General features: G+C 38.6%; 1 protein-coding gene across 1 annotated transcript in view; it reads right to left on the reverse strand.

The window, feature by feature from the left end:
* CEP112 (centrosomal protein 112) overlaps positions 1-27,553 on the reverse strand; it is a 155,739-nt gene that overhangs the window by 127,650 nt on the left and 536 nt on the right. Inside the window, exons 2-7 of the mRNA XM_066332363.1 lie at positions 26,863-27,053; positions 26,008-26,156; positions 20,593-20,671; positions 18,309-18,383; positions 10,708-10,755; positions 10,479-10,556 (exon numbers count right to left, since the gene is read on the reverse strand). Coding sequence (XP_066188460.1) covers positions 10,479-10,556; positions 10,708-10,755; positions 18,309-18,383; positions 20,593-20,671; positions 26,008-26,156; positions 26,863-27,053 — 620 coding nt within the window. The remainder of the gene's footprint in view (positions 1-10,478; positions 10,557-10,707; positions 10,756-18,308; positions 18,384-20,592; positions 20,672-26,007; positions 26,157-26,862; positions 27,054-27,553) is intronic.

Below are 27,553 nucleotides of genomic sequence, written 5' to 3' on the forward strand. Positions count from 1 at the left end.
TCACATTTTTATTTAGCTCAACTCCAAACCTGATTTGTAGTATCCCAGCTCACAAACTTCAAAGGAACCGACAGTATTATTCATTCTGCCTTTGTTTTCCATGCCCTTGACTAACCAAAAGTTGCCATTCAAGCATGAGTCTTTATCTCACACAGACCAACTCTAAACACAGCACAAATTATTCATTTTTTATATGACTCGTTTGTCTCACAGGTTTGTTGGGACTTGAAAACATCCTAACTCCATGAAAACATGATCTACAAAAATCCAACTCCACTCAAAAATGCTGTACAGGAAACAGAAGGCTCCTCAAGAAGTGAAAATAGAAGGTAGAGCAGAAAATTATTTCATTTTCTGAACTCACAGAAATTACACCACAGATAAAGAAATTCACCTCCCAACTGTTTGTACATAGTCTTATGCAAATTAATGGAGGAGGGAAAAGGCTGACAATTAACCCAAAGAAAATAAATCATATTCTCAGCTGTCAGCCAACCCTTTTATCATCCCAAAAGAAGTATCATGATAAAAATGCATCTTCTAGTCATGAAATCTACGCATATGTATATATGAAAAGAAATATATGCATATATTGCTGCAACAAAGTGACATTATAGAAGAAAATCTTAGTACCAGGTGATGAATAAGTGTTGATTTCATAAAAAAGCACAGTAATCCACTTCCAGATAGACAGCTTGTGAACATGCCATAAATAAACATGAAGGTCTCGTAAAAACACAAATACCAAAAACTAAACATGAAAGAGACTTCAATTTACTTGAATTACATTAAAAGCTTATGAATGACTGAGGTACAGCTACTGCCCTCACACAGCTACCTAAATCCACAGAAATTACATTTAAAACTCATTAATAACGTCAGAATGTCTTGGCTGATGGAAATGAATCCTTGGTGGTTTGTATCAGCGGAGAGCTGGTCCAAGTTTAATTATTCTGTACACTGAAATAATACAAAAAATAAATCTAAATGGAAAATTTCACTTGAATTAAAGATGGACATATATATTTTCAAGTGCTGGTGATTGTTCTCGGCCACAGGACGTTTTCCCCCAGGCTGACAACAGAACTCCTGGTACTTGAAGCTGGTTCCCACCTCTCATTAATCTTCCCTTTAGCACCACCCTTGCACTTGCACCAGTTCCCATCAATTTCAGCTCATTAATTCATTACACCGCTTCCACCAGAGCAGCCATCTCTTAAAATGTCAGAGTTTTGGGACTGCTTTCCAAAAATGAGAGTTAATTGCAACCAAACAACAGGGAAAAATGTGTCCAGGATACAGAAATCAGCCCTTAATGAAGGCAACCGCTGTAACAACAAAGTAGAGCACTTTTTCTCTGAATATTAGAAACAAAATAATAAAAAAATAAGTGAAAAATCACAAAGACCAACTCCTCATCACGTGAGGGCTGAAAAGGGGACACCCTGAAAAGTACTCAAGGTCCTCAACTTCTATAAACTTGATGAGCTTTCGGCACCCCAGGCACTTTTCTGCCCCATCTGCTTCATCCACTACTTGCCTAATTTTATCTCTACATATAAAGAAATGTGAGAAGTTCCATATTAAAGTGTCTGAAATTTAATAGTTGATGTGCACATGAAGTTTTCAGCTAGTGTTGAGAGGAAAGCTGGATTTGTACTAAGCAGCTGGTAAAAAAAAAAAAAAATAGTAAATTAAAAAAACTCCAACAGCATTGAAATTTTGTAATGGTCCATGGTTCCAACCTCACGTGTATCTTCATCACAACTTCTGGAAGTGTTAATTTGTGCATTTTCTGTAAAAATAATGATATATTGGTTTAAAAATCCTCCACTCAATCTCTTGAGCGGAAAACCACTGGAGAAGCCAGAAAACATGAGCACAACACCACAGTGTCCTGTGGCAAAGCCTGGAGGCCTGGTTCCATTTCCAAATCTGCTTTTTGACTCACTCTCTCTCTGAGGCAGACTCCCAATCTCATTGCATATGTCGATAAAATATTGAGTCATGTAAACACATTTTATTCAGTGATCTCATGAAGGCTGGGCTGGAAGCAAAAGGGCTCAGCTCTCCCCAGCTGGGAGTGAAATGCCTCCCCTTCCATTTAAAAGCTGAAACACATCATTAAATACTAATTTCAACCAAGGAATATCTTTCAAATTAAAGCCACACCAAACCGAGGTGGAGCCTGTCCGCAGATCCCAAATGTCAAATCTCAGCTTGTCCCAATTTCCTGTGGAACAGCTCTAGGTAACTGCATGTGCTGCTCTTCCATGCACTGCTCCCTGCACTTCAGCTTGCCTTTATTTATTAAACACATATTAAGAATCAAAATAACCTACAGCAGTACCAAAGACTTCCACAAGTTTTAGAGCAACCAGATAAAACCAACTTTTCTAAGTCGTTCCCTTCGTCAAACGCTATTTACGGCGCTCGTGCTCGTGGGTTTTAATATCTTTTATCACCAGTTAAGAGGCAGCAGAGAACATGAAATTTATGGCATGTTACCATTCAGACAAGGAAAAAAAAAAAAAAAAAAGCATAGATATTTAGCTATAGTTGGGAAGTTTGCAACTATGTATGAAACGCAGCCATTGCTGTTGGCTGAACATCATTCCTTTGGATTTCTGTCATTGTTTATCCTCCTCACAAAGAGAATGAGGCAATTAAACCCTAAGGCCATGTAAACAACACTGATGTCAAACATCTGTGCTGTCCCTGTTATTTAAAGCCATGAAGGGTGGTAGCAACAGAGCAGCTTTCATGTGCCTACTCACACTTTCTTCCTTATTTAAAAAAACAAAACACCACCAAAACCAGCAAATAGTTACCTGAAAATTGGTTTTTGGGGTATCACTGTCCTGATTCCATCGCACAGCTCAGGTGCTAGGAACATTTAATAACTGCCAGGCTTAAACTATCAGAGTCTAATGTGCAACTGCCATAAATCTCCAGGGGAACAAAAAAAGTGATCTCTCCTTTTTTCATGACAGAGGACAAACATTCGTCTTGTCCCCATTTACAGAAATTTGTCGAAATATTGAAATACCGGATTTTAAAGCAAATCAAGAAGTGGGTTAGCAACATGAATCACTGAACTCCTGCCCACTTGTCTCCATTCCAGGGCTCACCCTCAGGCAAGGGGGCACATCTCAGAGCTTTAACATCCATCAGATTGGGGGTTTTGGCAATTTGACAAAACACAACTTGTTGCTTGCCAGGTTTTTTTTTTTTTTGGTTGTTTTTTTTTTTCTCCAAGTCTATGAATATATGGGGGAGGGAGAGAGGAAGCGAGGAAGGGGGAGAAGGATGTAAACAATAAATGAGAACTTCAAAGTAAGAACTAACAATGCAGAACAATGACTTGTGTATCTTACAGTACACGACAAAAGTTATTTGTCTTGGTGTTCTGCAGCTGCTAAAAGGAATCAGTGCACAGCACCCAAAGCTTTGATATTTCCACAGAAGAAAAAGGTTTCTCAAAAAATATCAACAAACAGCTCGAACTTTCTACTGAATTGTGCTTACTCGATTTTCGCATGCAGGGTTAAAATAATAAATATTGATAATTTATACAGTGTTTTCAACCATACAGGAAGGCCAAGACAGAAGAGACTGGACTTGCAAAACAGTCAAGATTTATTATAAATACACACTGACTTCAGACTAAGGTAATTTGGAACAGTGTATTGCACTTCATCATTAACAAGCTGGCTGATCTCATTGTGTTATTTCTGTATCACACTGTACCCTCAAAAATTTTTAAGATTAGCTTTGAGGTATATTAATACTTTCCACATTTTACAAAAAAGACTCAAGAGTATTTAAAAGAAAATCACCGGTGTGAAAAACAGGAAAAAATATATTTCCTAACAATATATTTGAAGAGACTTTTCTACTGTAAATGTAAATTTTAATCATATTGGAACTAATCTTCTATTTTCAAATGGAATAGCTGAAAAGTTTGCACTCAGTTTACAGGATGTGGGAAAAAAAAACACTGTTCACTTTCCATTTCAGAAAATAAACAGATTTACAACTACATTTTGAAACAGCACATCATTAACCACTCCAGTTACAGCATTGAGCAGCATCAATATTTTTATCCAATGCCATGACTAAGGTAAAATCAATGTCTTGGAAAGTCTCTGTTGCAAAGAGCTCAGGAAAATAGAGATGGGCTGAAATAAAAACCAGCATCAAACAAGTGGAACAGCCAGAAATTAGAATGTAAAAAGCCCCTTTATAAACATGGCATTTTGCCCAGATTCAAAGGTCCCTCCACAAAAGTCCATGTTTATGATCTGAACTGGATTACTTGACCTAACAAACATTTATAATTCCCACCACATATCTACCCTTCTTTGTATCTTTACTCTTTAAAAACAATACAATTGCTACTTCCAGTTGCAATATTTTTACACACTACTCTTTAATGGGAAACTAGATAGTCACTTAATTAAAAAGTTAATATGACATTCTTAAAGCCCCTAAAAATTAAAGGTTTTGTGCTAAATCAAACTTACCAGCTTCCTTATCAAGAAAAATCTGACTTTATAAATGACACTGAAATTAATACACATTTCCTTGATACAGAAAAATAATTGAATGGACAATGGTTGGTATTCATATGTAAATGTCATTAGGCTCTTTCAAGAGAGAACAATGTTTTCTTCATGGATTCCCATGTTGGGGGTGGTGGGAAGAAGGAGAAATCCAACCAGCTCTGTATCCCACCAACTGTAATAACTGGAAATGGTATTTGTGTTCTCAAGGATGTTTTCTCTGGCCAATAAACATAAAATGGATGTTAGCACTACAACACACCGTGTTATTTAACAGCTTTATTTGCAGGGTCCCACTTCCACATGGAACAAATGTCTGCCACCAGTGGGAGACACTGACATCAGCAAGGAGCAAAAAAAAACCTGCAGTTCGACGTTTGGAAATTAAGAAAGCTTAGCCACAGGAGTATTAAATGCAACTTCATAAAAGGCAGCTCAAAAATGCAACAAGCTGTATCTTCCCTTGCCAGCAGAGAGAACTGAACCCAGCTGAATCTGTGAGCATGCAGGAATCACACAGATTTCAAAGGATTTAGTGAAATATAATGGAAGGCACCACTCGAGAATTTCATGGAATTCTGCACAGTGCCCAATCCAGTGAATGAGTCTGAACACACTGAGTCACTAACACTGATTTTTTTTTTCTCCCCAGTGTTATTCCTCTCTTTTTCATGCTGCGTCTTAGCAGCTACTGAACTTTTTATACTCATTTCAAGATCCTAAACCAGCCACTAAAACTATACTCTCACCTTCTTTTCACATGTGCAACATGTAGCAATAACAGTGAACAGCACTTACTTTTTCTAGTCAATGTCTTTTCTCCCTTAAAAATCAGAATCTACACTTAAACAAAAAAAAAAAAAAAAAAAAAAAAAAAAAAAAAGAAATAAACTTTCTTCCTTTTTTTTTTTCTTTTTTTTTTTTTTTTAAAAAGAGAGAGACACTTTGAGGTAGAGATTATTCATGCACCAAAAGATTAATTCCCAGCTGCTTGGCAACCATCTGGACATTCTACTGGTTAAAACACTAGTTTGAATTGCTAACCTACCCCTTTGATCTTTCTCAGTGTCTCCAGCCCATATGTGCAATAATTAAAGACATAGTTCACAAAGTATTGCAAAAAAAAATAAATAAATGTCCATGTACATCTAGACCTCCACAACCAGCCTGACTGGTATCAGGAATTATAAATCAGCAGCCAATTTATGAAAACATGTCTCATCTTGACATCCACTGTGTGTCTCACACCAGTCTAGCAATAAAAGAAAGGTTTGGGGTATTTATTACATTACATTCTGAAGAGTTATCAAAGCAAGGCAGGATGTGACTTCCTCACAAGGAACACAATGGACAACTTGCACGTGTTTTTTGGGAGCAGGACATTAATCAGCCAGGAATTATGTTAGCAGCAGTCAAGATTGCTGTGATTTTAAATACGAACTAACAGATTCCTCCTCAGGACGATTACTCAGTGGTGAGAATCAGTTTACAGTTGGATTCTCCATATAAATCACATCCTGCATTCAAAACAGACACAGGGGTTGTGGAGAAAAGAAGAAAATTCAAATTAACCAGAAAATAGTTCCTGTCACTGCCTGGAATATTTTCAAGGAGAAATGAAACAGGATTTTCAGAAGCAAGTTGTCATAAGAAAAAAAGTTACAGAAAAGTGAAAAATCACAATGAAAGCCATAATCATTTCATATCTGCCTTTTCTTGCCCCCTCATATGGGCCACACTTGTACGAACAGCAAGGAACACACGTTCTTACATTTTAACAAGAATATTCACCAGAATAAAAACCCCTTAACAATCTTTACCCTTGGAAAGCAGCATGACATTTATGAGCAGAAGTATGGCGTGGACAGTCCCCAGTGAACAGGATGACAAAAGAAGAGGAAGAGCAAAGGAAGAGAAGTGGAAGAACAGAGGGAAAATAAGGGGAAAAATTCCAACACACAAAGCTCCAGTTATTCTAAGACTCAGGTTTTTTGAGACCCATTCAAGTGCTTTCAGAAAGTTCATCAAAACCACTCTCCTCCTGTTATTAAAAGGAGGTTCCTTGAGCAGCATCCAGCTCTCCTGATTCCATACACAGATATTTACATATCCATCCACCAAGATTTAAACTCTAGAGACACACACAGACACGAGCACACACTTTTAATTCAATGTATCACACAAGAGAACAATACCAATATATTTTGTTACCATCCTTGGAAGATAGGAACAAAAACGGTGAAAAATATAAAATCCATGATGTGCTAAAGGCACAATGATGTTAATTTTACAGCGGTTTAATTACAAGAGTCCTTGGTTTAGGATACTGTCTCCATATTGGGTTTGCTTATTGCTTGTATTTGGCATGAATTTCATAAACTAAAATACTTCATGATGGAACAGGGCAATTAAGAGGCAGAAATCAAACCCAGCAGGACAATACCCACTGACCACCATCTCCTAATTGCAGGGACTCTTATCTTCAAATGTTCTTTCCCTTCTCTTTTCCATGCTAACACCAGCCAGTGTTATTCACTCTCCCTCCCGAGTTTTACAACTTTCTTTCCTCCCTGCATTCTTTCCCCTACATTCTGTGTATGGTCCCTCTTGGGGGAAATCCATATCACAGCCCTCATGCAATTTGCTCTGTTTCAAGCTATAATCTCCTGCCAGATAAGTGAGAAGCACAGTAAATCTGCTGCTTTCCACACCTTCAATCCAGAGCCCTTTTAGCCAGACCACGACTTAACCGTATCAGCACTGCAGATTTTATCTTCATGTAAATTTATCACTAGATCCCAACACTTCTGGTGCAGTAAAACCATATAAATGGCTTGATGATCTTTATAAACAAAATCTGTGTCACGCAGTAAAAGGGAGTGCTCACTCCCAAAATAAAAGGAGAAAAACAGAAATAAAGATTACAAAGATGAAGGTCCTAAATAGCTTTTTAAAAAGGCTGCATCCTTCAAGATAAGACTTCTGTAGTCATAAACCCATAAAACACTCTTCATTTTCCATCTTATTTCTGGCCCTGGATCCATGAAGATGGATTTTCGGGGGAGGCAAAAAAAAGGTCTTTTTCCCCATTCTCTGTGTTCTCTGTTCTCTTACAGCACCTATCTCATTTCTCCTTTATTCCACCACCCCACATGACAACCTGGTGGAAGCTGTCCCACAGGTGTTCTCCTGAAAATCCAACCACTGCCTTCCCCAGAATTCCTTCTCCCTCCAGCTGCACAACCATCCAGTCTGGGCTGCTTTAGCACACAAGAAGCTGGAAAAGCACCAGAGTCCAAAGTGTCCAAAGGCTTTATCACTGGATTCCCAAAAAATCCAGACAGAGGAGTGACAGCAGCACAGTGATAAACTCATGAAAATGTTGGAAACACTCAATGCTCTCAGTTAACCCAGGCAGATGAAGCTTCACAATTTATTGCATAAAGCACTAAGTCTGCCAGTTTGTCTGAAAAATAAATAAACTAAGAGCTGGTATACAACTCAGTACAAATTCAGTCCAGGTATAACCTTCCACTGAAAAGTGAAAATTATTTTCAATATGCTTCTGACTTATTTAGGTTTCCTTGGTTGAGAGAAGATAAATAAATATCTTTGCTTACAAAATAATGAAACAGAAAGCAATTGAGAAAAAAATGCTAAGAATAAATAAGACTGACAAAATGAAAAATTAAGAAAGGGATCTTCTTTAAAGAAAAACCAGAATGTCTTGAAGTGATATAGCAGATAAACTAGTTGTTTGAGAAAGGTTAAAAGAAATCAGTTTGTTAATATAGCTGATTTTCTTTTCTCATTCCAAACCTGTATCTTAGCAATGGTACTGAATCTGTTTTCTTGAAAAATCACAAATCAGACTTTTCCTTTCCCCCCTTGTGCCCCGTGGAGCTCTGGGTGACACAGGATGGCCAGAGGTGAAGTTCAAAGGGACATTTTCCCTTTTTATCAAGACAGGCCAATCACCCCATCTGTCGTCCTTTGCTGTCCTGCTGAACACGGATTTATTCCTGTTGGGCTGCCTCTCCCTTGTTTAAAACCACGATTTTTTCAGTAATGACCATTTCCCAAATGGTTTAATCCATGTCAGAAGTATTTGGGGAAGAGATGACTAAAAGCCGCTGCCTGATGACATCGGCGTTCTCGCAGGGCTGTGATGTGGTTATCACTGCTCACGGCCATGTGTTCAGCATTACAGACTCTAAACAGGTGCAGGAATGCTTTATGAACAAAGGTCTAAAGGTTAAAAGCAAAAACCCCCACAGTTATCCTATTTTATGTTCTCCCCTTGTACTACAAAGAGGTTGAAACCAGTTAAAGGTTCCCCCGGACCCTTTTGTACAGCACCATTTCTCCGTTAATACATTCACATTCTATAAATGAAAAGGACTTTATTCCTAATTGAGCTTCACAAACAAAATCAGATGAAAACACATTTAAGTTTTCTCGTTAATAGCACACACATGGTGATTGTGAAACACTGTCTGTAACCTTTCCAGTTCAAACCAGCCCACAGTCGAGCACCATTAGCAAAAAGTCCTGGATTTTTTACTGTGTGGCTTAGAGGATTTTTCCACTGAACTAGCAAAGTATTAACTGGGTATTTTATGTAGCTCCTTGGCATGCATTCCTGTTTATTTAATTCGAAAATATTGTTTAAATGACAACATTGTGCTTTCAATTTATTTATTTCTTGGGCTATTTTCACGTCTTATGAAACCTTGCCTCATCCTGAGGCACTGGTGGTTTGAACCAGTCAATACAAAAGAACAGTCAATAGCACAGCAGAGAAAGTGAAAGGCACATGGATTGTGCAGCTGCTTATTTGAGCAACCAGTGAGGCAGCCAGGTAGCACGAGAAAACGTTCCACACACATTATTTTATTAACAGCTGAAGGATCTGCCAACTGATTTTCACCTCCTCTGTATTCTCTCCTAAAGATGTTTTCTGAATTGTCATGAAAAGTAACTTTAGGACAGTTCCAATCCATGTGTCCTCACAAGACACCAAGGAAATGGAACAACATTTTCCTGCTTTGCTGCTGAAGCTCTTTCCCCACCAATGCAGACATATTTGGGGCATTTTGTGGGTTTAGGTCCTTGTGGATAGTAGGGAACTAAGGACATATGTCTCAATTTTCCAAAAGCACACAGCTGAAATCAGAAATTTTGAAGACAAGCAGAGCAGAGTGCTGGATTTGGCTTTTTGTTGGGTTTTTTTGATTGGTTGGTTGGGTTTGGGGTTCTATTAATTGTTTTCCTAATGCACCTTGAGTTTCCTTTTCTGCTCATTAATTCGCCGCCTTTCAAAAAAAAAGAAATGTGTTCAATAAAACGAGCTTGTGACAAAATATCTCAGGGAGTCGACTTCCTCAAAGCATGAAAAAGGTGAAAATAACCCCAAAATTTTACCTTTCTACATATTAAAAGCAAAAAATCATGGTGTGAAAGAAGTAGACAGCCAAACTTGAACAGTAATGTCAGGAATTCACAAGATCACAAAAGTAAAATAAAACCCCATATGACCAAAAGAGGATTGGAGCTCAGTGAGGCAAATACAGAAATAATGTAGATCTTACCAGATAAAAGGTCAAAATCTGCTAATTTTGAAAGGTAGAAAGTAAACAAAAGTCCTCACTAAATCAAAGGTTTCACTGCCTCTATTAAAAGGTAATTCAAAAATTCCTAGAATTCAAACTTCTCTCCACTAAAAATTCTTTCAAAGGACTGGTAAATGTGTCCAGAAAGTCTTTTTTACTCCCTAAAAGACTGGGAAATCCATGAAGTATTTAATGACAAGCCCTGTCACTTCAGCAAATTTCTCTTCCATGAGATTTTCTGCTACAATAACTTCCTTGTTAATGCCCAGTTTCCAAGGAAAATGCCTGAAAAGAATCCTACCTCTTTCTCCGGCGTTTGGAACTGTGCATGGTGGTGCCGAGAGGGGCTGCCCTGCCCAAGGCCAATTTTTGGTGTCATCTATTGGAAAAAAAGTTCAGAACAACCAACGAAGTCAAAACCAGTAAATCCAAGGACAGTCAATCCCCACCAGTGATTCAAAATGACGTTAAAATAACATAAAGTAACACTGTTTGCCCTTCTGAAATATCGAGGGAATGTAAATACCTACCACAGTCATTGGCACCCGTTTTTCTCGCAGATATCTGGGGTTTTCTAACTGAAAAACAAGGCAGAGAAAAACCAGCAGGTCAACAATGTCTGATTTAGCCCAAGACATCACAACTGAACTACACTTAGCACAGGAACTGCGTCACTCAAAGAGCCACAGGTGAGATTTCAACATGCCTTAAGTGTTACAGAAACAGGAAATCTTCCTAAGAGATCATTTGGCTGGAAATCTCAGCAGTTTTAATAATGAAAATGGACTAAAAATTGCACTTTTTTCCCCTCTCAACTCTTGTGGCCGTAAAAATTCCATCAATGTATATTATAAAAATATTTGGCAGCTACATACATCTTATGCAAAAGACTTCCAAGATTTTATTGGCTCAATTCTCATTGAAATCAGTAGAAAGCTACAATATGCTTACAGATTATACTGATTAAAATCTAGTGCTTTTGAAAAATTACAGTTGGATGCCTTGAAACTATAGCCACACATGTAAGTTATAGAGACAAAACATAAGGAAATAATTCATTAACATGGCTGTATAATTAAAACAGCTCTCTTAATCACTATTTTTAAGAACTGGATACAAAGCATTGTTCCCAACCCACTTCCTCTATCAGCCAGCTCTATCTTTCTCATTTTCTCAGACGATGAGGTTCAAACATCACATCACAGAGAAAGCAGAATGCCCAAAAAAAAAAAGCTTTCAAGGGTATAATCTTGTAAAATGTGGCAGTGAGATGTGGAATATGAATGAGATTGCAATACACATTAAAAAAAAAAGAAAACGTTGTAGGATTAGGTTGATCTACGAGGCATGGCAAATATACCAAACGCTTGCACTTTCTGCAGCAGTATGAAATAAATTTGTGTGTTGAATTTGTCAGTGGAAAAGAGGCTTAATCCCTCTGAAATTTCGATTTGGTACAGTATTATTCATTTCCTGCCCCAAAAGGTGATGTAGGATTTCTGTCTGGTGTTGAGTTGTCATATTTCACACAGAAGTTGTTGCAGATACTCACATTTAATACATACATTCGATTTCAACGAATGGCATTATCCAAATTTTGAATACATTAGCTGAAAGCATCAGGAAACCAATAATTTAACAATAATCTATTTTTTGCAAGGGACTTTACTAAAACAGTTACACTAAATTTTCTTTCACACAAAATATCCTGTGTTGGCAGCATCCATGGGCAGCCACCAGCGAGTGAAGGAATCCTGGATGCACCCACTGCCACAAAATGAGGAATTTTGGACACAGAAGAGATTGTGAGGAGTGGGATCAGCCTGGAGCACCAACCACAAGACTTCCAGTGGAGGGGAAGGGAAAGCAAATCAAGAGAGAGGGAAATAAAAGGTATATGAACTCCAAACTGGAAAAATGGTGAAGGATTTTCTTTGTCCTACACATTTGTACCTGCAATAGGATTTTCCACCTACATTTTACTGGCATTATATTGCTCCTCCCACCTCAGTTTGGTCACTTCCCCATCACCCCCAGGGCTGAAGGTGTTTGCCAGAAGCTCAAGGTTCTCCCTGGTTTGGCATCAGTGGAAGCCTTCACCAATACCTGGGAAAATCTGGAGAAGGTTGCAGAGCCACATTTCAAAAGCTTAATGATTTCCCAAAGCCCTGTCTCCCATACAGAATCACCCTTTAATTTGGCTTTTTTTTTTTTTTTTTTAAAGCTAAAAACTTGTAAATATTTCCAATTAATTGGAATCCTTTATCTGCCCATGACATTCAGCTGTTTGCAGCCTTCACTTCAAAACCCAGCTGAAAAGCTTAGGTACATCCTACTTGTTTATGGGAAAGAAGGAAAATGTGTCTCTAATACTTTGTAGGGCCCAAGTCTTGCATTTTTTGATTTTGTAACAGCAGCCATATGTGCTTTGAAGTTAAATGTTCCCACTTTGTTACTTGTTGTGGATTATATCCACTTAAACTGATCTGTAAACATTTAATGCCTCAACATTCATTCTTTTCATGCTGGTCTTCTGCAAAACTTCTTGTTCTCCAAATTAGACCACATTAAAGAGGGAATATCACAATAAAGAATGCCCCAAAAAGAAAAAAAAAAAAAAAGTCTGTATTTATGAGAAACATGCAAATTTAAAAATAATAAGCAAAAGGTCAAAGACAAGCCAAAATACATATGTATGAAACTGAAGGACTGCCATGAGAAGAGCAGTAAATCACATGCTTTTTTGAGAGTATGAACCAAATAAATGTCATCATGAAAGACATCTTTATTTGAACTAGAACTGAACTCTAATTTGTAAATACCACTTCTTAGCAGAAATGGTATTTTGAATCTCTTTGTAGAAAAGATCTTGGATTCTCCTGTTCTATTGGGCAGCCTGACAAGAAATCATGTTTCAATTTGTGAGGAGTGCAATGGTCACCTCCTCCTAAACCAGAGCTCTGAAGGTGTTGGGTGATCAGATCCCCATGAAGAAACCCCCATCACCTAACAGAGATCATCTACTTCATTAAAAAATATTTTTCTCTTTAATTGAAAAAAAAAAAAAAAAAAAAGTATTGCAGAAATGTACATAAAAATAAAATTCCAAAACTGCATTTTGGGCAAATCAGCTGTAATTTGTAACATCATTTTTTTCAATTTCTATTTATTTTAACCACCTAACATAGTCAAAACGAAATATTTATGAGTTACACGATTTTAAAGCTATCGATGCAAGTCACGAGTGAAGCACTGACAAAAGCTGAAATCCTTTCCCCCAAAAGCAGGAAAAGCACAATTTTGAGCTTTAAGGACTTCTACAAGCCTCATCCTCATCAATTACATTCCATCCCTCAGGCTGCAGATATTGTCCAGGCTTTCTATCTGTGCGCTATATCCCAGGCCAGAAACTCCCACCAGAGCTCTGCTCTTTTGCTCAGTAAATGACAATGACAAACATAACAACATTGAAGTCACGGTTCCAAACTACCCCTCCAAAGTCCTGGTCCACTTTTTTGGAAGATGTTTATCCAGGGATGGGCATCTCCAACAAAGCCCAACTGCAGCCTGTGTCAGTCCACTCACAGAATATCGTGAGTATAAAGAGTCAGGGAACAAAACCCCCACACATGCATCTGCAGGCTCATTGCACGTTCCTCCCTAAGCTCCATCAAAGACAAAAACGGGATTGTTTTCAAAACAAGGATGGCAAAAAACACACATGAAAGAGTTAAGAACACTTAAGACTTTGAAATGGTAAACAACCAAACTGAACCTTGCCCTAAATTCTTACTTTAATCTACCAACCCCAGCCAGCCAGCATGTTCCCTACAGAAATAACTGCTGAGTAGCTTCAGGAAATTTGAGTAAGGACATTCTTATCTAACATCATAATTTGTAGGGAAGTTCACTTTAATGCTGCTGCTGCAGTCTTCGTGGAAGGACATTAAAGCACATGAAGACTGTTTGTCAGCATGGAAGTGGAATTTATTTTTTTGAAGTCACAACACCACTTGGAGTTCACTGTGGGAAAGTTTTTCCAGCCCTGCTGCCCTCCAAGGCCACAACATATACAGTAGGTATGTTTATAGTAAGCAGCCAGACTGAGAAACCAAACAAAAGATAATCAAACGGCTTGTGCAGAAATGGTTGAGCTTAACTGGACTGGAAAGACACAGGCAGATGTGAGCCAAGCACACAGAGCAGGCACAGCACCCACTGCTGCTGCAGGAATCCAGGAATTCCCAACACTCCATCCACTTAACCCTGTGTTACAACTCTTTTCTCCACGGGAGGAGAATGGAACACAGCCACCAACCACTGAATTTCTTTGCTCCCCAGTCTTCTCAAACCTTTATTAGGCAATAACATTTCCCAGGACAAATTCTTCTGGGCAAGGCTGAGCGTCCAGTCAGTCCCCACATCCCGTCTGGTAAAAGCTAAAGAGTTAATTCTTGTCCTGGCTGAATTCCAGGGATGAAAAAATCGTGTTCTCCCTGATTAAAAAGCCCTTTGCTGTTTCCCCAGGGTACAATCTCTTTGTGTGCTTTCTACCTAAAATGATGTGCTGAATTTCCTGGGATGTTTGAAAGAGATGCTTTGTCACACCTAAAATTGGCTACAATTCGGTGACAAATGAAACTGCATCACAGCCATCATGCAAGAGAGAGTGAGAGACAGGCAGGTGAGGTAACAATTTGCAGGGGTTTAATTAATTGCTCTTCCCTCACATAACTTTAATTTTCTTATCCAAAAATTAGGTTTGTGTACAATCTGAAAAGCTCAGCTAAAGAGGAAAAAAACAGGAAAAAAAGGTGATTTAATTCCATTATCCAAGGAGGTTCTTTTCCTGATGCAACACATCTTTCCCAATATTGAATTATTTTTGAGATATAAACAGGAGACGGCCACCTTCCTCTCAGTTATGAAGAGCACTAGAGCTCCCACAATATGCAGAAATTTATTGACTGCTGTTGATGAAATAAGACCACAGAATCCTAGAGAAGTCTGGGCTGGGAGGGACCTTAATCTCATTCCCCTGGCCCAGGTTACTTTTATTATATTCTAAGATGGCTGAAGAATGACCAAAAAAGTTCAAAGTAACAACAAGACCAAAGATGACTGGAATTTATTTGTCTCAGCTCCTGGCTCTGAAACTTTTCCCTTCAAACAGCCACACAAAAGGATTTCTGCTTTTCTACATTGCAAATGCAGCTTCAAGGCATGAACACCTGATAAAGGACAGACCCCACATCAGCTTAGATAAAAGTCAATACAGGCTAAGAAAAACACATTTTATAATGTATGTGAAACGAGTGTAAATTAGTATTCCATGTATGAAAGGCAAATTTATCACAATCAAAACTCAGCTTTTTTTTTTTCAACACTTATTCATGCCTGATTAGAATCTAAAGACCTCGAATAACAAAATGTTTGATAGGAATCAGGAATGCTGAAAGGAAAAGGGGAAAATTCTTTCATTACTCACAAAAAGTAACAATATCAGCAAAGTAGCACAATTGATTTACTTCCCCTATAGAAAATGCTATTATTAAGAACAAATATCTGAAGCCTCCAGATTAAAGTGTTAAGCTTTGACCTCTCCACTAAGTAGAGAAATCATAAAAGCATTTCCCAAAACTTTTTACAATATTTTAATAATAACATTTAAAAAAAAAAAATCTCAATCACTGATGTAGGTGCATCATAAAAACTGAAAACACATCCAGAATGTGGCCTTAAAAATACAAGAGCTTTCAAGAAGAGGCAATTTAGAGTATTCTAAAGAAACAGGAAGCTGAAAGATAACAGTAAAAACAAATTAACAATTTCTAACTGGACATTTCAATCCAGATAAGCCCAAGCTGGAGCAGTGAAGGATCAGCAGCTGGAAGACACCAGGATTGTCTCACCAGTGGATGTACCCAGCTGGGTATTTGTAGTTCTTGAATAAAACCATATAAACTTGCCTGAAATACCCACAGCTTCCTAAAATTACACAGGTCCTTACTGAGAAAAATCCTTGTATAAAGACTTGTATAATCAAAAAAAAAGCCAAGGGAAGTTTGAAAACCTTTCAAGACAACTGCTCTTCAACCCAGGTAGCTCAAAGTGAAAGTCATTCTATATCTCCTTTCCTACCTTCCCCCACCACTGGAGTATTTTTTGGGTCAAGGGTCTTCTGTACCTGAGGTAGGATCATTGTAAATAAAGTTTCTCCAACAGTCTGAAGCTGGGAGTAGCAATTAAAGGGCAGCAAGATGCTCCTGTGGCAATTGAAATGCTTGCAAGTGACAGCAGCCACATCTGACACTCAAACCTTACAGATTCCAAGGGGCTGCCATCCTTCAGTGGGATTTTTTTTTTTTTTTTTGATTTTTAGCAATGACATATTCTTTAAGTGTGACACTCCACTTAAAAACTTGCTGACCCTTTCAGAACCCACCAGAGGCCGTGATCCACAGCAGGGAAACTCTGCTCAGCACAACCCCTCACAGACCTCTCTTTTACAACCTCCAATCCTCTTTTGTCAGGTAACTCCCAACAAGTCTTATCAGGCAATCAAAGTCTCTCATGAGCGACTTCTTTAATTACCATCCCTGGAGAGGAGACTTGAAAAAGTGATTTATGTGCCACGGTAGCCAATTTGTTATCCAAGGGAGCTCCCGTATCAGCAGAGGATCATCACACTTTAATAACCAGCCATTATCAACACAACACGATTGCAAACTGGAATTTCAATTAGGAAAAGAAATAAAATCCAAATAAAATGACAGAGATAAGAGATAAGCAGGCAGGCAGATCGACACTGATATAAAAACGCAGGATATAAAGAGATCCTTTGTCAGCATCAGTCGGTGTAATTTGTAAAATGGCCATGAGCAAGTTTTCCCCCTTCAAGCAGCTTTAAAAGCTCAAGGTATTACAGCTTCTATCATCCCCTGGATAAATACAGCCCAAATAGCCAAAATCTGCAAGTGACTGCTTGCACCTTTGTTTTGGGCACCTGTACAATGCTGATGCCTTAACCCATCCCCACCCTCAGCTTGGAAAAAGCAAGAGAAACACCAAGAAGCCCAGAAAACCATTAATATTCTCTTTAAATCTTTTCTGATTGCACTGAAGGGAACTTGGCCATCCATGAAAAACCTGGCATGTAATAGGCAAGGTTTTAAAATGCTGTCATATCCCTCTGGACAAACAATAGTGTAGGACGAATAAAGATAATTTGGCAGCTGATTAAAATGACAACATGAAAATACGTGATTATTTTTCAAAAAAAGGCTGAACTATTTTGTTAAACTTGCTCTCATCACTCCTGACTTTGGCTGCAACTCTGTGAGCTTTCAACCCATCAGGATGAGCACAAAATGAGGAAGAAAAGAAAGAAGAAACCTCCCTATTAAAATCAAAGTAGTCTTAATAAAACTAAACTGCTATAAGGATATTAATCCTAATGAAAGAGGTTAAAGATTTGGTGGTACAAGTGAAAGGGTTACAAAAAAGACAAAACAATAAAAAATACATTAAAATACAGCTATGGAGAAGAGGTACTTCATTGTCACCTTAGAACTATCATGGACTGATACAACAGAAAATACAACCAAGGGAATAAAGTTATAAGTGTAATAAATTTGAATTATTAAAAGGGGAAAGAAAGAGGGGGAACACACAGAAAAGCCTCCTGAACACTTTTAAAAGGAGGCACACTGACCAAAAAAACCCTGAGTTGTATTAATGGTGTGCAAATTCTGTATTGGTTAAAAAAAATAAACACAGAAAACCAAACTCTTCTTTCATTTATACAAGTATAAATAAAAAAATAATGTTACAGAGCCATCAAGAATTAGTCTGAATTTCTACCAGAATAAGAGTCTTGGTTTTGATCAGCAGCCATTATTTTGCCTGATTTATGAGTAACCATATTAAATGTGTGAAGATTATTATTACTCAAAACTTCAATGTTCTCTTCTCATACATTCATAAATAACTTTTCCAAGCCTTAGCAACTCATTTCTAGAAGACTGATTCACACACGAACTTTTTCTGGCTAAGCTCTGAAAGCAAACTACATTACTGAGAAGTTCCCACTGCAAGTTAATAAATAAGTAAAGTATTCAGTTTATTTTACCCCAAGATTCCAACTATTGAGTCGTGCTTCCAGGTCATCATCATCCAATGAAACGTTTCTTTTGTGTTGATCATCCTGGAACACGAAAAAAGTCAAGGAAAATATCAGAATTGCTGGCAGACACACAATTTAAAATTAAACTTCTCATTCACTTGGCCATAGCTACACTGCTCTTCCTAATAGTGTCACAATACTTCAGACAGTTTTCACCTAAACAGCTCAGTTTTCAGAGGATGAATTAGCCTGGCTCTCCATTTTAATATTCTTCTTTATTTTCTCTATTTATTTCCAAAGCAGTGGTCTCCTTTACAGAAGGTGAATTTACTAAAAAACACCAAATACTCTATTTTCAGGCATCAATTCATCTCCACAGAGCCTTTTCTGGGGCTAATCCAGAATTCAGAGATCACCTGATCAACCTCCAAATAAAAAAAAACAGATTTTAAAATGAAAGGAAAGCTCAGCAAGGTTCTCAAAGCAGAGGACAGAGGAGCTGCTGCCCAGCTCAGGGGTCTCCCCTGATTTCCAGCACCCAGACAGGACTGTGGTGATTGCTGCTCTCAGAACTTACAATTTATTCCCTCTGAGAAGAAAACTTTTTCCTGTGGGAGAAATTAGATCCATTTAATGTATGTAATGGGAAAGCTGGGACAGAACAATTCCCTTTCCTCAGATATTTAGAAAAAACAATATTAAAGCCTGAATTACTTTGTCTCACAAAGTGAGGTTTGTGTATGGGCCTCCCAGCACCTCTCCTTTAAATCTCATTTGTCACAAGCCTCCAGTGACCAGAGCTTGGGCTGCTGCTGATCAACACTTGCTGGAGGCAGCTCTTAAATGTTCCTTCAAAGTCTCCCTGCTCCTGTACCTGAATGATGCAGGACACCTGTGAAACCCCAGAACACACCTGACAATGGAACAAGGTGCTGTTTGTTCCAGCCAGCCAAACATTACCAAACCAGCAAAGCAAGAGAGGATTATTTAACTTAAAGGCCCTTTTAAAGCTGTAATCGCAGGAGAATCCAGTAAGTGGAGCTGCAGAACAGGAAAGGGCAGTGATTTGTCTAACACTGACCTGGAAGCTGCAGCAGAGCCAGCAAAAACAGAAAAAAATAAATTAAAAATAAACAAACCAAAGCAGAAAAACTCCCCTACAAAACTTTAAAGCCCTAAATCCAGGTTTCAGCTGAAGAATATAATATTTTTTTACAATGACTCTTCCATAAGGAGTACTTCCTGAATTAAAATAAACAGGAAAGCAATAAGGAGAAATGTAGTAAAGCCAGCATGTGGTTTTATTTTTAATTATGCTATTTCTGTATTTCAATTTCATTTGTATACATGCAATCAACACACAGATAAATGCACTGGCAGCAATCAGAGCCTAGAGCACAGACAATAATTTCTGCCTACCTGTAAGCTGCCCTGATAAACCATCCCCTTGCTAATCCTCTATTCCAGCTGCACAGCAGAACACAAAGTTCCTCAGAAAGGAGCTTCCACTTTATCCTATTTGCACTTCGTGTCCTCATAAATCCTCAGCTGTGCCCAGCTGCAATCTTTCTAAACTATTCCTCTGATAGAATCAAAATCGGAGCGTGGGCAGAGCTGGAGGAACAAACAGGAAATTCAGTGTTCACAGAGGGGTGAGGGTTGTTCTAGGTGTGCTGAAGGACACTGCAAGGCCACAGAGCACATTTTGTTAGGTAAACAGCCCATTCCTTGGTATCACACATTTGTCAGGAGTAATTGTCAGTGCAAAGCTTGCAGTGACATAAAAAACACCATTGAATATTTTTGGACTGAAAGGGTTTCAGACAAAGCCTCTTCAATGCCCTTTCATCAGGCAGAACGCTCAGTGTGGAAAGTCTGATGAAACAAACTGTCCAAAATTCACTCTTGCAGAGGTCAGCCATCACTGAGCAGAGCCAGAGGCATCTATGCAGCTTTCTTTAATCTGCTTTTGCAAAACACAAGATGATGTCAATGCAGGCACATTGCCAAGCCCGGGGAAAACAATGCAGCAGACACTGAAAACACAACACTAAACACCAGAGGTCAAGAATAAGGATGAACTGAGAGCATCCTACAAGAAATTCTTTTCCCCTGCACTGCAGAGAAGAGATTTTGATGGGCTTTAGTCCTCCCTATCACTCCTTCCCAAATGTCTGCACCTTTACACAGGGATCATGACCCACCCAGCTGGAAATAACAGCTTTATAGGGATATATGAAAGGAACTGAGGGAAAGCAAAGCTTTAGGACAAAAAGGAGAAGCATCTTACAGACAGTGACGTGCCTAGGTCATCTTCATCTGTCCGGTGACCACGGGACATTACTGATGGCTTCTCGTGGATCCTTTCCCTGTTAGTAAGGACAAGAGGAAGCAGAAAGAGAAGAATTCATTTTCAGCAACTTGTGGCACACAAAGGACGTTGATCACGGAATAGAATGGGCTAAAAAAATATACACAAGAAAATAACTGTCAAGATGGAAAGATTAAAAAAAAAAAAAAAAGAGAGAAAAAATTCATGTTAAAGATAAACAAAAGCCTGAAGTGTTCCATTAAAAACCACCACCATAAAACCCCACACCAAAAAACCCGCTAGAAATATCATGTACATGATAGTACATTAAAAAAGTGTCCTTTGCTTTTCTTTTACTGCCTGACCCACCATCTCCCAAACGATTTTAGGATAAATCTAAGCTAAGGAGAGGAGTGATCTCAGAGAATGTTTTTGAAACAGAATTGCTAAGAGTAAGAACCAACATAAGATGGAGTCCAGTGACTCAGAGAAGAAAGAGGAATTAAGATGTGGTTGGTTGCACCATAGGGGAGACTTTTAAGACCAAAAAAACTAGGTTAGAACAAGGTAAATGATCCTATAACAAACAAAGGGCAAGAACGACACACACAGCTCTATACAAAGGCAGTGGCTTGAAAGGCCAAGGTGGAGAGGAACAAGTCATAAAGATTGTCTTGGTTTCATTTCATTTCTGTTTTATGGACTAAAGTGGAATTTCTGGGAAATGAAATGCCATAAGACAGGACACAAGCACAGCATGACCAAGTGCTCTGTCCAGCACGGGGATTTTCCGGAAATTTTTTTTTTGTTGTAAATAAAACACTTGAACAAAGGGAAATGCAGATCAGCAGACAGGTGAAGAGAATTGTCACTGAAGCACCTGGTCACAGACATTTCTCAGCCAGAGAACAGGGGAAAAAAGAACAAAATAAAATAGAAGTTATAAGCATTTATTAGACGGGCTGATAGAGCAAAAGATCCAAAACAGTAGTGACATATCCTTCAGCACATACTCGACTGTCAGACACACAGGTATTAAGGTAATTAAAAACCCCTTCACCTTCCTCTGACTGGCCACATTATATTAAAGTCAAATCAGACCATTCAATTCCTCCCTCCCTTTCCATCTGGCAGCAAATGAGATGGTGGCTATGCCAAAAAGACTCTGAGATGAATGAAGTGTTTACGAACAGAACAACAACTGTTGGATGTACAATATAAACCAGTCACTTCTAGGAAGACAAACACAAAGTTTTCACGAAGCTCAGGGCCCCAGCTTTCATCAGAGCAGCAGGGAACAGAGAAATACAACAACTGGGAGCCTACCTTCTCTTCCAGCACCAATAAATCCCGTATAAACAACGTGTATGGATGCACAATAACAATTACAAAGCAGTAAATATTTTAGATAAGCAAAGTCTTAGGGGTAAAAAAGATCAAAAGGAAGATGATAGCACAATGACTGCCTCTTGCGTTTCTTACCAAGATTTCATTTGACACAAAATTACCTTTAATTAAAGGGAGATAAATCTTTGCCTGCGAGTAAACCTGCCCTTTTATCTGATTTCCTTTCTGAGCAATACTCAGGTTACCTAACAATGGAATAAAGTTCCAATTGTTAAAAATGAGGGAAAACAGAACCCACGCCCTGGTCATTCAGAGATTCTCTAATATCAACAAATACACAAACCTATCCAAGCTCCCTGAAATATTTTTGAATCGACCAAAGGGAGGACAAAAGTCTAGATGTGTTCTTGGTTCCCTATTTGCTCTTTTGAAGAGGAACTGGAAAGGAAGCTCCTTTCCATGATTCTACAAACAGAATTTGGAAAGATTGTTAAGGATAAACACAATTTTGCTCATATCAAGTATGTACCACCTATCCTCTCCCTTTTCCAGCCTCCTGCTAATATGAGGCCGGCTCCAAAAAGCACAAGATTAACTCTTTTTCCTCCCACTGCAGGTGAGTGAAGGATGATCAGAGTTTTGACCTCCTGCTTCAGCCCAAGCAAGGAGCTGGCACGGGAGGAGGCAGCCAATTGCTGCTCATAAAGGAGATAAATAATTCTTCAAGGTAAATATTCCTTCTAGGAGCAGCTCACTGATTCCTCCTGGTCCAGCATGACTACACACCAACCTTTAACAAGGTTTTCAGGCACACTCTGTAAACACAGAGTAGAATTTCCCTGGGGTCAGAAAGCCCAGGTTTCTATTCAAACCAATCTAGAGCATTTTTTCAAACCAACCCTCTCACGTTTCAAAATAAAGCTGCACCTTTCCAGCCCCAGCTGGTTGGATTTATTCATCCACACCCCAGATTGCAAGTCAGGTTTGTCTATCTAAAGTTTTTATTTAGGCAGAAAAACAACTTCATACAGAAAAGTCAAAATCGTCCAACACAGAATTATCTGTATTGCAAGATAAAAATCACTATGAAAAGAATTTCTCTGTTTCTCTGGGTCTTTGAAAGGAGAGAATCTTGAGATAAAGAATATCAAGTAGTTACTCAAACGTGTCTCACTGGCATTATCTACTTTGCCCTGAGAAAATGTTGTAGGAACTGAGTCATGGCTGGAATGCAAAATTGTCATCCAACTACACAAATTCCGTGCCCACGGATGCAGTTTTCCCAGTGCACATCCAGAGGAGAGTGACAAATCCAGTGGAACTCGGTCACCATCTGCTGGCTCTCCCTACAAACTGCACCTCCAGAAATATTTAATTTATTACGTTTTTACCTGCACTGGTTGATTGCTCATCCAAAATTGTAAATACAAAGCAAAACAAGATCTATATGTTGGATATAGGTAATAGTCTAACACAGGCACATTTAAGTACATATTAAATATGTAAAAACATTGTATTTTTCAAAACACAACAGCTGAAATATTTACCTTTAGTATTTTTCTGCAAGACTTGCAGGAAAATTAAGTTTCTTATTGCTGTGATGATTAATTTCTGTAATCTAAAGAAATGTCAAAAAATTTTAAACGCCAATTCAGATTTCCTTAGACACAGCCCAACTCTTAGTCCAAGCATCCACTGGCAGAGCTGCGCCTGTACATCTGATTTTTAATTCCCAGAGTCCTTTAAACCAGTAATATTATTCAATTAAATTGACTTGCTTCTCCTGGCATGGAGCAATCTGCAATCCAGGGAATAATTTGCAATGCAGGTCTCCAAAAAACTCACAGTTTGGGAACCACACTGATCACCAATGTGGGCACTGCTTCATCCCCACAGGATAAAAGGGGAAAAGTGAAATAAAGCTCCACTACACCCAAAATGACTTTGGGAACTTTGCCAGGCCAAGCTGAATCATAGATTCAGACAGTGAATGGGAAAAGACATCAAATTCCCAATATTCTACTATAAACCAGGTAGCAAAAGAAAGAAAAACCATGGCAAAGAAGAGAGGGAATGGGTGAAACTGCTCCTCAGCTTTGCTCAAGTGGAGACCAGTCCCAGTGAGATGAAGAGGGAGGAATGAGCAAATCCCACCCCAGCTGACAGTACAAGTCAGGAATTCAGAGGAATTAGGTGTATTTTTATATCACAAATATGGTCTTGTAGAGACATCAGTGTGCTAAATGGGGCCTAAGAGGGGAGAGTTGTGCTGATACTGTTTTATTGCTGCTTACACCCAGAATGATGCTTTGACTTGATGATGCTGCTCCCAGGGACTGACACAACCTGGTCAGACCCAGGCCAAGTATCCTGACATGACACAACAATAACAAAAAATTAGCCAAGGTCTCAAAAAATATTTCTAAAACATGATGCATTCCTTGTTTTCATAATGTCAAATCAATTTGTTTTTTTAATTAAGGGTATCTGGACAGCTCCTCCCAACAATTCTCTGTATCACCAAGCCCAAAGCAGTAACCTCATAACTCAACTGGAAATTCTCCATTCTCTGCCTCTGGTTCTTAAACCACAAGTCTGTTACCAGAACCACAGGTACAGGTTGTGCCAACAACCAGAAGAGCCCCTAAGCCTCAAGAAAAGGAGGTACAGACACCTCAGACATAAGAGTAACTTTTGAAATGATTGTTAGAATTGCACACAGTTAATGGATACAGAAGAGGAAGAGTTTCATGATACTCAGTATTAATGTGATTTAACTTGCACGTGTCCATCTGTCACTTATCCAAATCACTGAAAAACTAAAAATGTGATTGAAAAGTGATGATAAAGAGCATAAACATGAGTGTGCCTACAAAAGAACAGTTGGTGGTGGCCACTTAGGAAAGATGTAAGTGAAGATATTAAAAAAAGCACTGGACTTCTGAAACTAAACTTGAAACTGTACTTCTAACACAATGAAATGAGAACAGAAGCACGGCAAACATTCACTTCCTCTTGTACAGCACCTACTGAGCTTTGACTGACATTCACTCCATGTCTAAGAGTGCTTCCTTCACCAAGGATTTCAGAGAGGTTAAACATTAGCTAGACTTTAAACTGGGCAAACGAGAGGAAATTCCATCCATGACTGAAAGGCAGCCACATAAAGAAAAAAAAAAGAACAAAGATCTTGATAATCAGCACAAAGTTGCACTATGTAAGAAAATCCAGAAAGTAAATACCTAAGAACAGTAGATTAAATTAGAATTTACCTAAGATTCCCACAAATTAGGACAGAATAGAGCTGAAGTTTTCCAAGTGTCCAAATAACCAGCTTGTCACTCCTTCAGTCCTGCTGGGACATCTTTCTAAGCCAGCAGAAAAACAAGCCTTAATAAACATGACACATTTCAGCCCTTTCTCCCTGCTGTAAGCAGCTCTATTTTCAGCTGACTGGGACTAAAGATGCAGTTTAAGCTCACTGGCTGCTGCAAGTCAAAAACCTAAATCTTGCTCAGCAAAACTTGCTTATCTGCAAGGAGCCACTATTCTGTTTCCTCTAAAAAACCTGTGAGCAGCAATCATAGAACAACCTCTAAATCTACCATCCGTATGCTGGTTTATATTTTTAATCTAGAAAAAATTTCCCCATTTTTTTCTAGGGGGAAAAAAGCCATTAAAAACTATTTGATAGAACAGCTGCTTTCAGCATCATGGCCTTGGACTATGGATTTAGGGTTTGATTTTCCATGGTAGGAGTCTGGAACTGAAAGGAGGAGGAGAAAAAGAGGAAGGGAAAGAGGACAGAGAGATGGGACATGGAAGAAAACCCAAAGCAGTCAGAGAAGAAGACACAATGGAGAAAAGCAAGAACAGAGCAGTCTGGAAGTTCTCATTACACTGAAGCTGTTAGCAGAGTTCCTGTATATAAAGCACAAACAGTGAGTCCATGAGAGAATGCAATAAACTCACACAGACTGACACATCCAGAGCTTATATCTGTTAAAGACAAACCAAACACTGCTAAAGCAAGGACAGGAACCTTACCCATGTGCAGGAGGTGTTGCTGAAGATAAGTCCTCCACAGAGGATCTATTACTGCCAAGGTTCTCCAGCTCTCCCACCACCCACTCAGGTAAGCACTCAGGGCTGCTGTTCTGAACTCTTGGTGAACTCGGTTCATCAAAATAAACTGACTGGAATGAGAACAAATGCAAAATCAACACCAAATGTATTTCCACAGACACGTTCTTTGCACCCTTAATGTCACTTCTTGCGGGACAATCTGCAGTACAAACTTTCCTTTTCCAGAGAAGTCAGTGAGGTGTGTAAATGTCACCTCCTCAACCCAGGGGAATTCATGGCAACAGTGTCAATATTTTCCAATACTTCTTACGGGATGGGTAATTTTAGCAAAAATTGGCATTGTTATGTTACTGAAGCTGATGCCAAGGGCTGATACAGAAGATTCAGCTCATCAGAAAACAAACAGCAGCTTTAAGGATGTCTGTGTGAATTTTATATTCTGCTCAGGCTGCTAAAGTCACCACCTTTAAGAACAATTTTCCTTTCACAAGAGCTATCAACTGTTTAGAACAAAAGAAAGCCTCAAGGGCCTTTTATTACGTTTTTCCAAAGAACTAGAAAAAGATTACCTTTCTGTTCCTCCAAACACCTATTTTCATAAGCCTTCTAACCAGAGTTTTGAAGATACAGGTCTCAAAAAGTTTGGCCCATTAAAAGGTTTTCCCAGCATCAATGACAAGAAATGCCTTTGTTTATCACACACAGCTCCACTCAACCAGTTCAGAATCATTCCTCACACTTGTGCCAAATCTAAGATGCAAAAGCAATGCCAGGATACATTTTAGCAGGTTTGTCTCACCAAGAAGTGACACTCACCATGTAGGCAGGCAACGTTTTCAGCATTCCTTCCTCTGGTTTCTGGCTGAAGGGACCATCCAGAACTCCTCTCTGCAGCATGTGGAGCAACAGTTTTGCATACAAGTTTCGATTCTCCCTTCCCACTATTCCTATGCCTGCTCCTGAGGGTTTGCAGAGTTTTTTAATCCATAGTGAGCACCTTTTTCTTTCTGAAAATACAGATGTATATGGTCACTACACATTTTCCGAGCAATGAAATAACACATGCAGAAAACAGAAGCCATCACTGGTCACCAGTTTTTGTAGGTTTCCTCCCCAAAGTTTAGAACAAAACAAACTCCCAAATAACCAAACCAAATAAAAGACATTGTTAAGTACTCGAAATAAAAATAAGTCTTTAACAATGGTTCAAATTTACATATTGCACAAACATTTTCTATAAATTCATGATTACCAGAAGTTTAGATCACTTTTGGAAACAGCACGGGACTGGAAACATCAGGAATTCTGCACTCACTGCAAGAGCTGCCATAAACTACAACTTTGGGCTTGCATGAGCTTTAATACTTTAAATACAAAATAAATTCTCATCCATTTAAAAAAATAAATCTCTATTTACACAAGTTTTGCTACCAGATAAGGAAATTATTCATTTGGTTAAATGTTTATACATAAAGCTCTTAATTTGTAGGGTTCGTGCCTTTAACAA

The sequence above is a fragment of the Sylvia atricapilla genome, chromosome 18 (genome assembly GCF_009819655.1).
Source record: "Sylvia atricapilla isolate bSylAtr1 chromosome 18, bSylAtr1.pri, whole genome shotgun sequence".
Lineage (NCBI taxonomy): Eukaryota > Metazoa > Chordata > Aves > Passeriformes > Sylviidae > Sylvia > Sylvia atricapilla.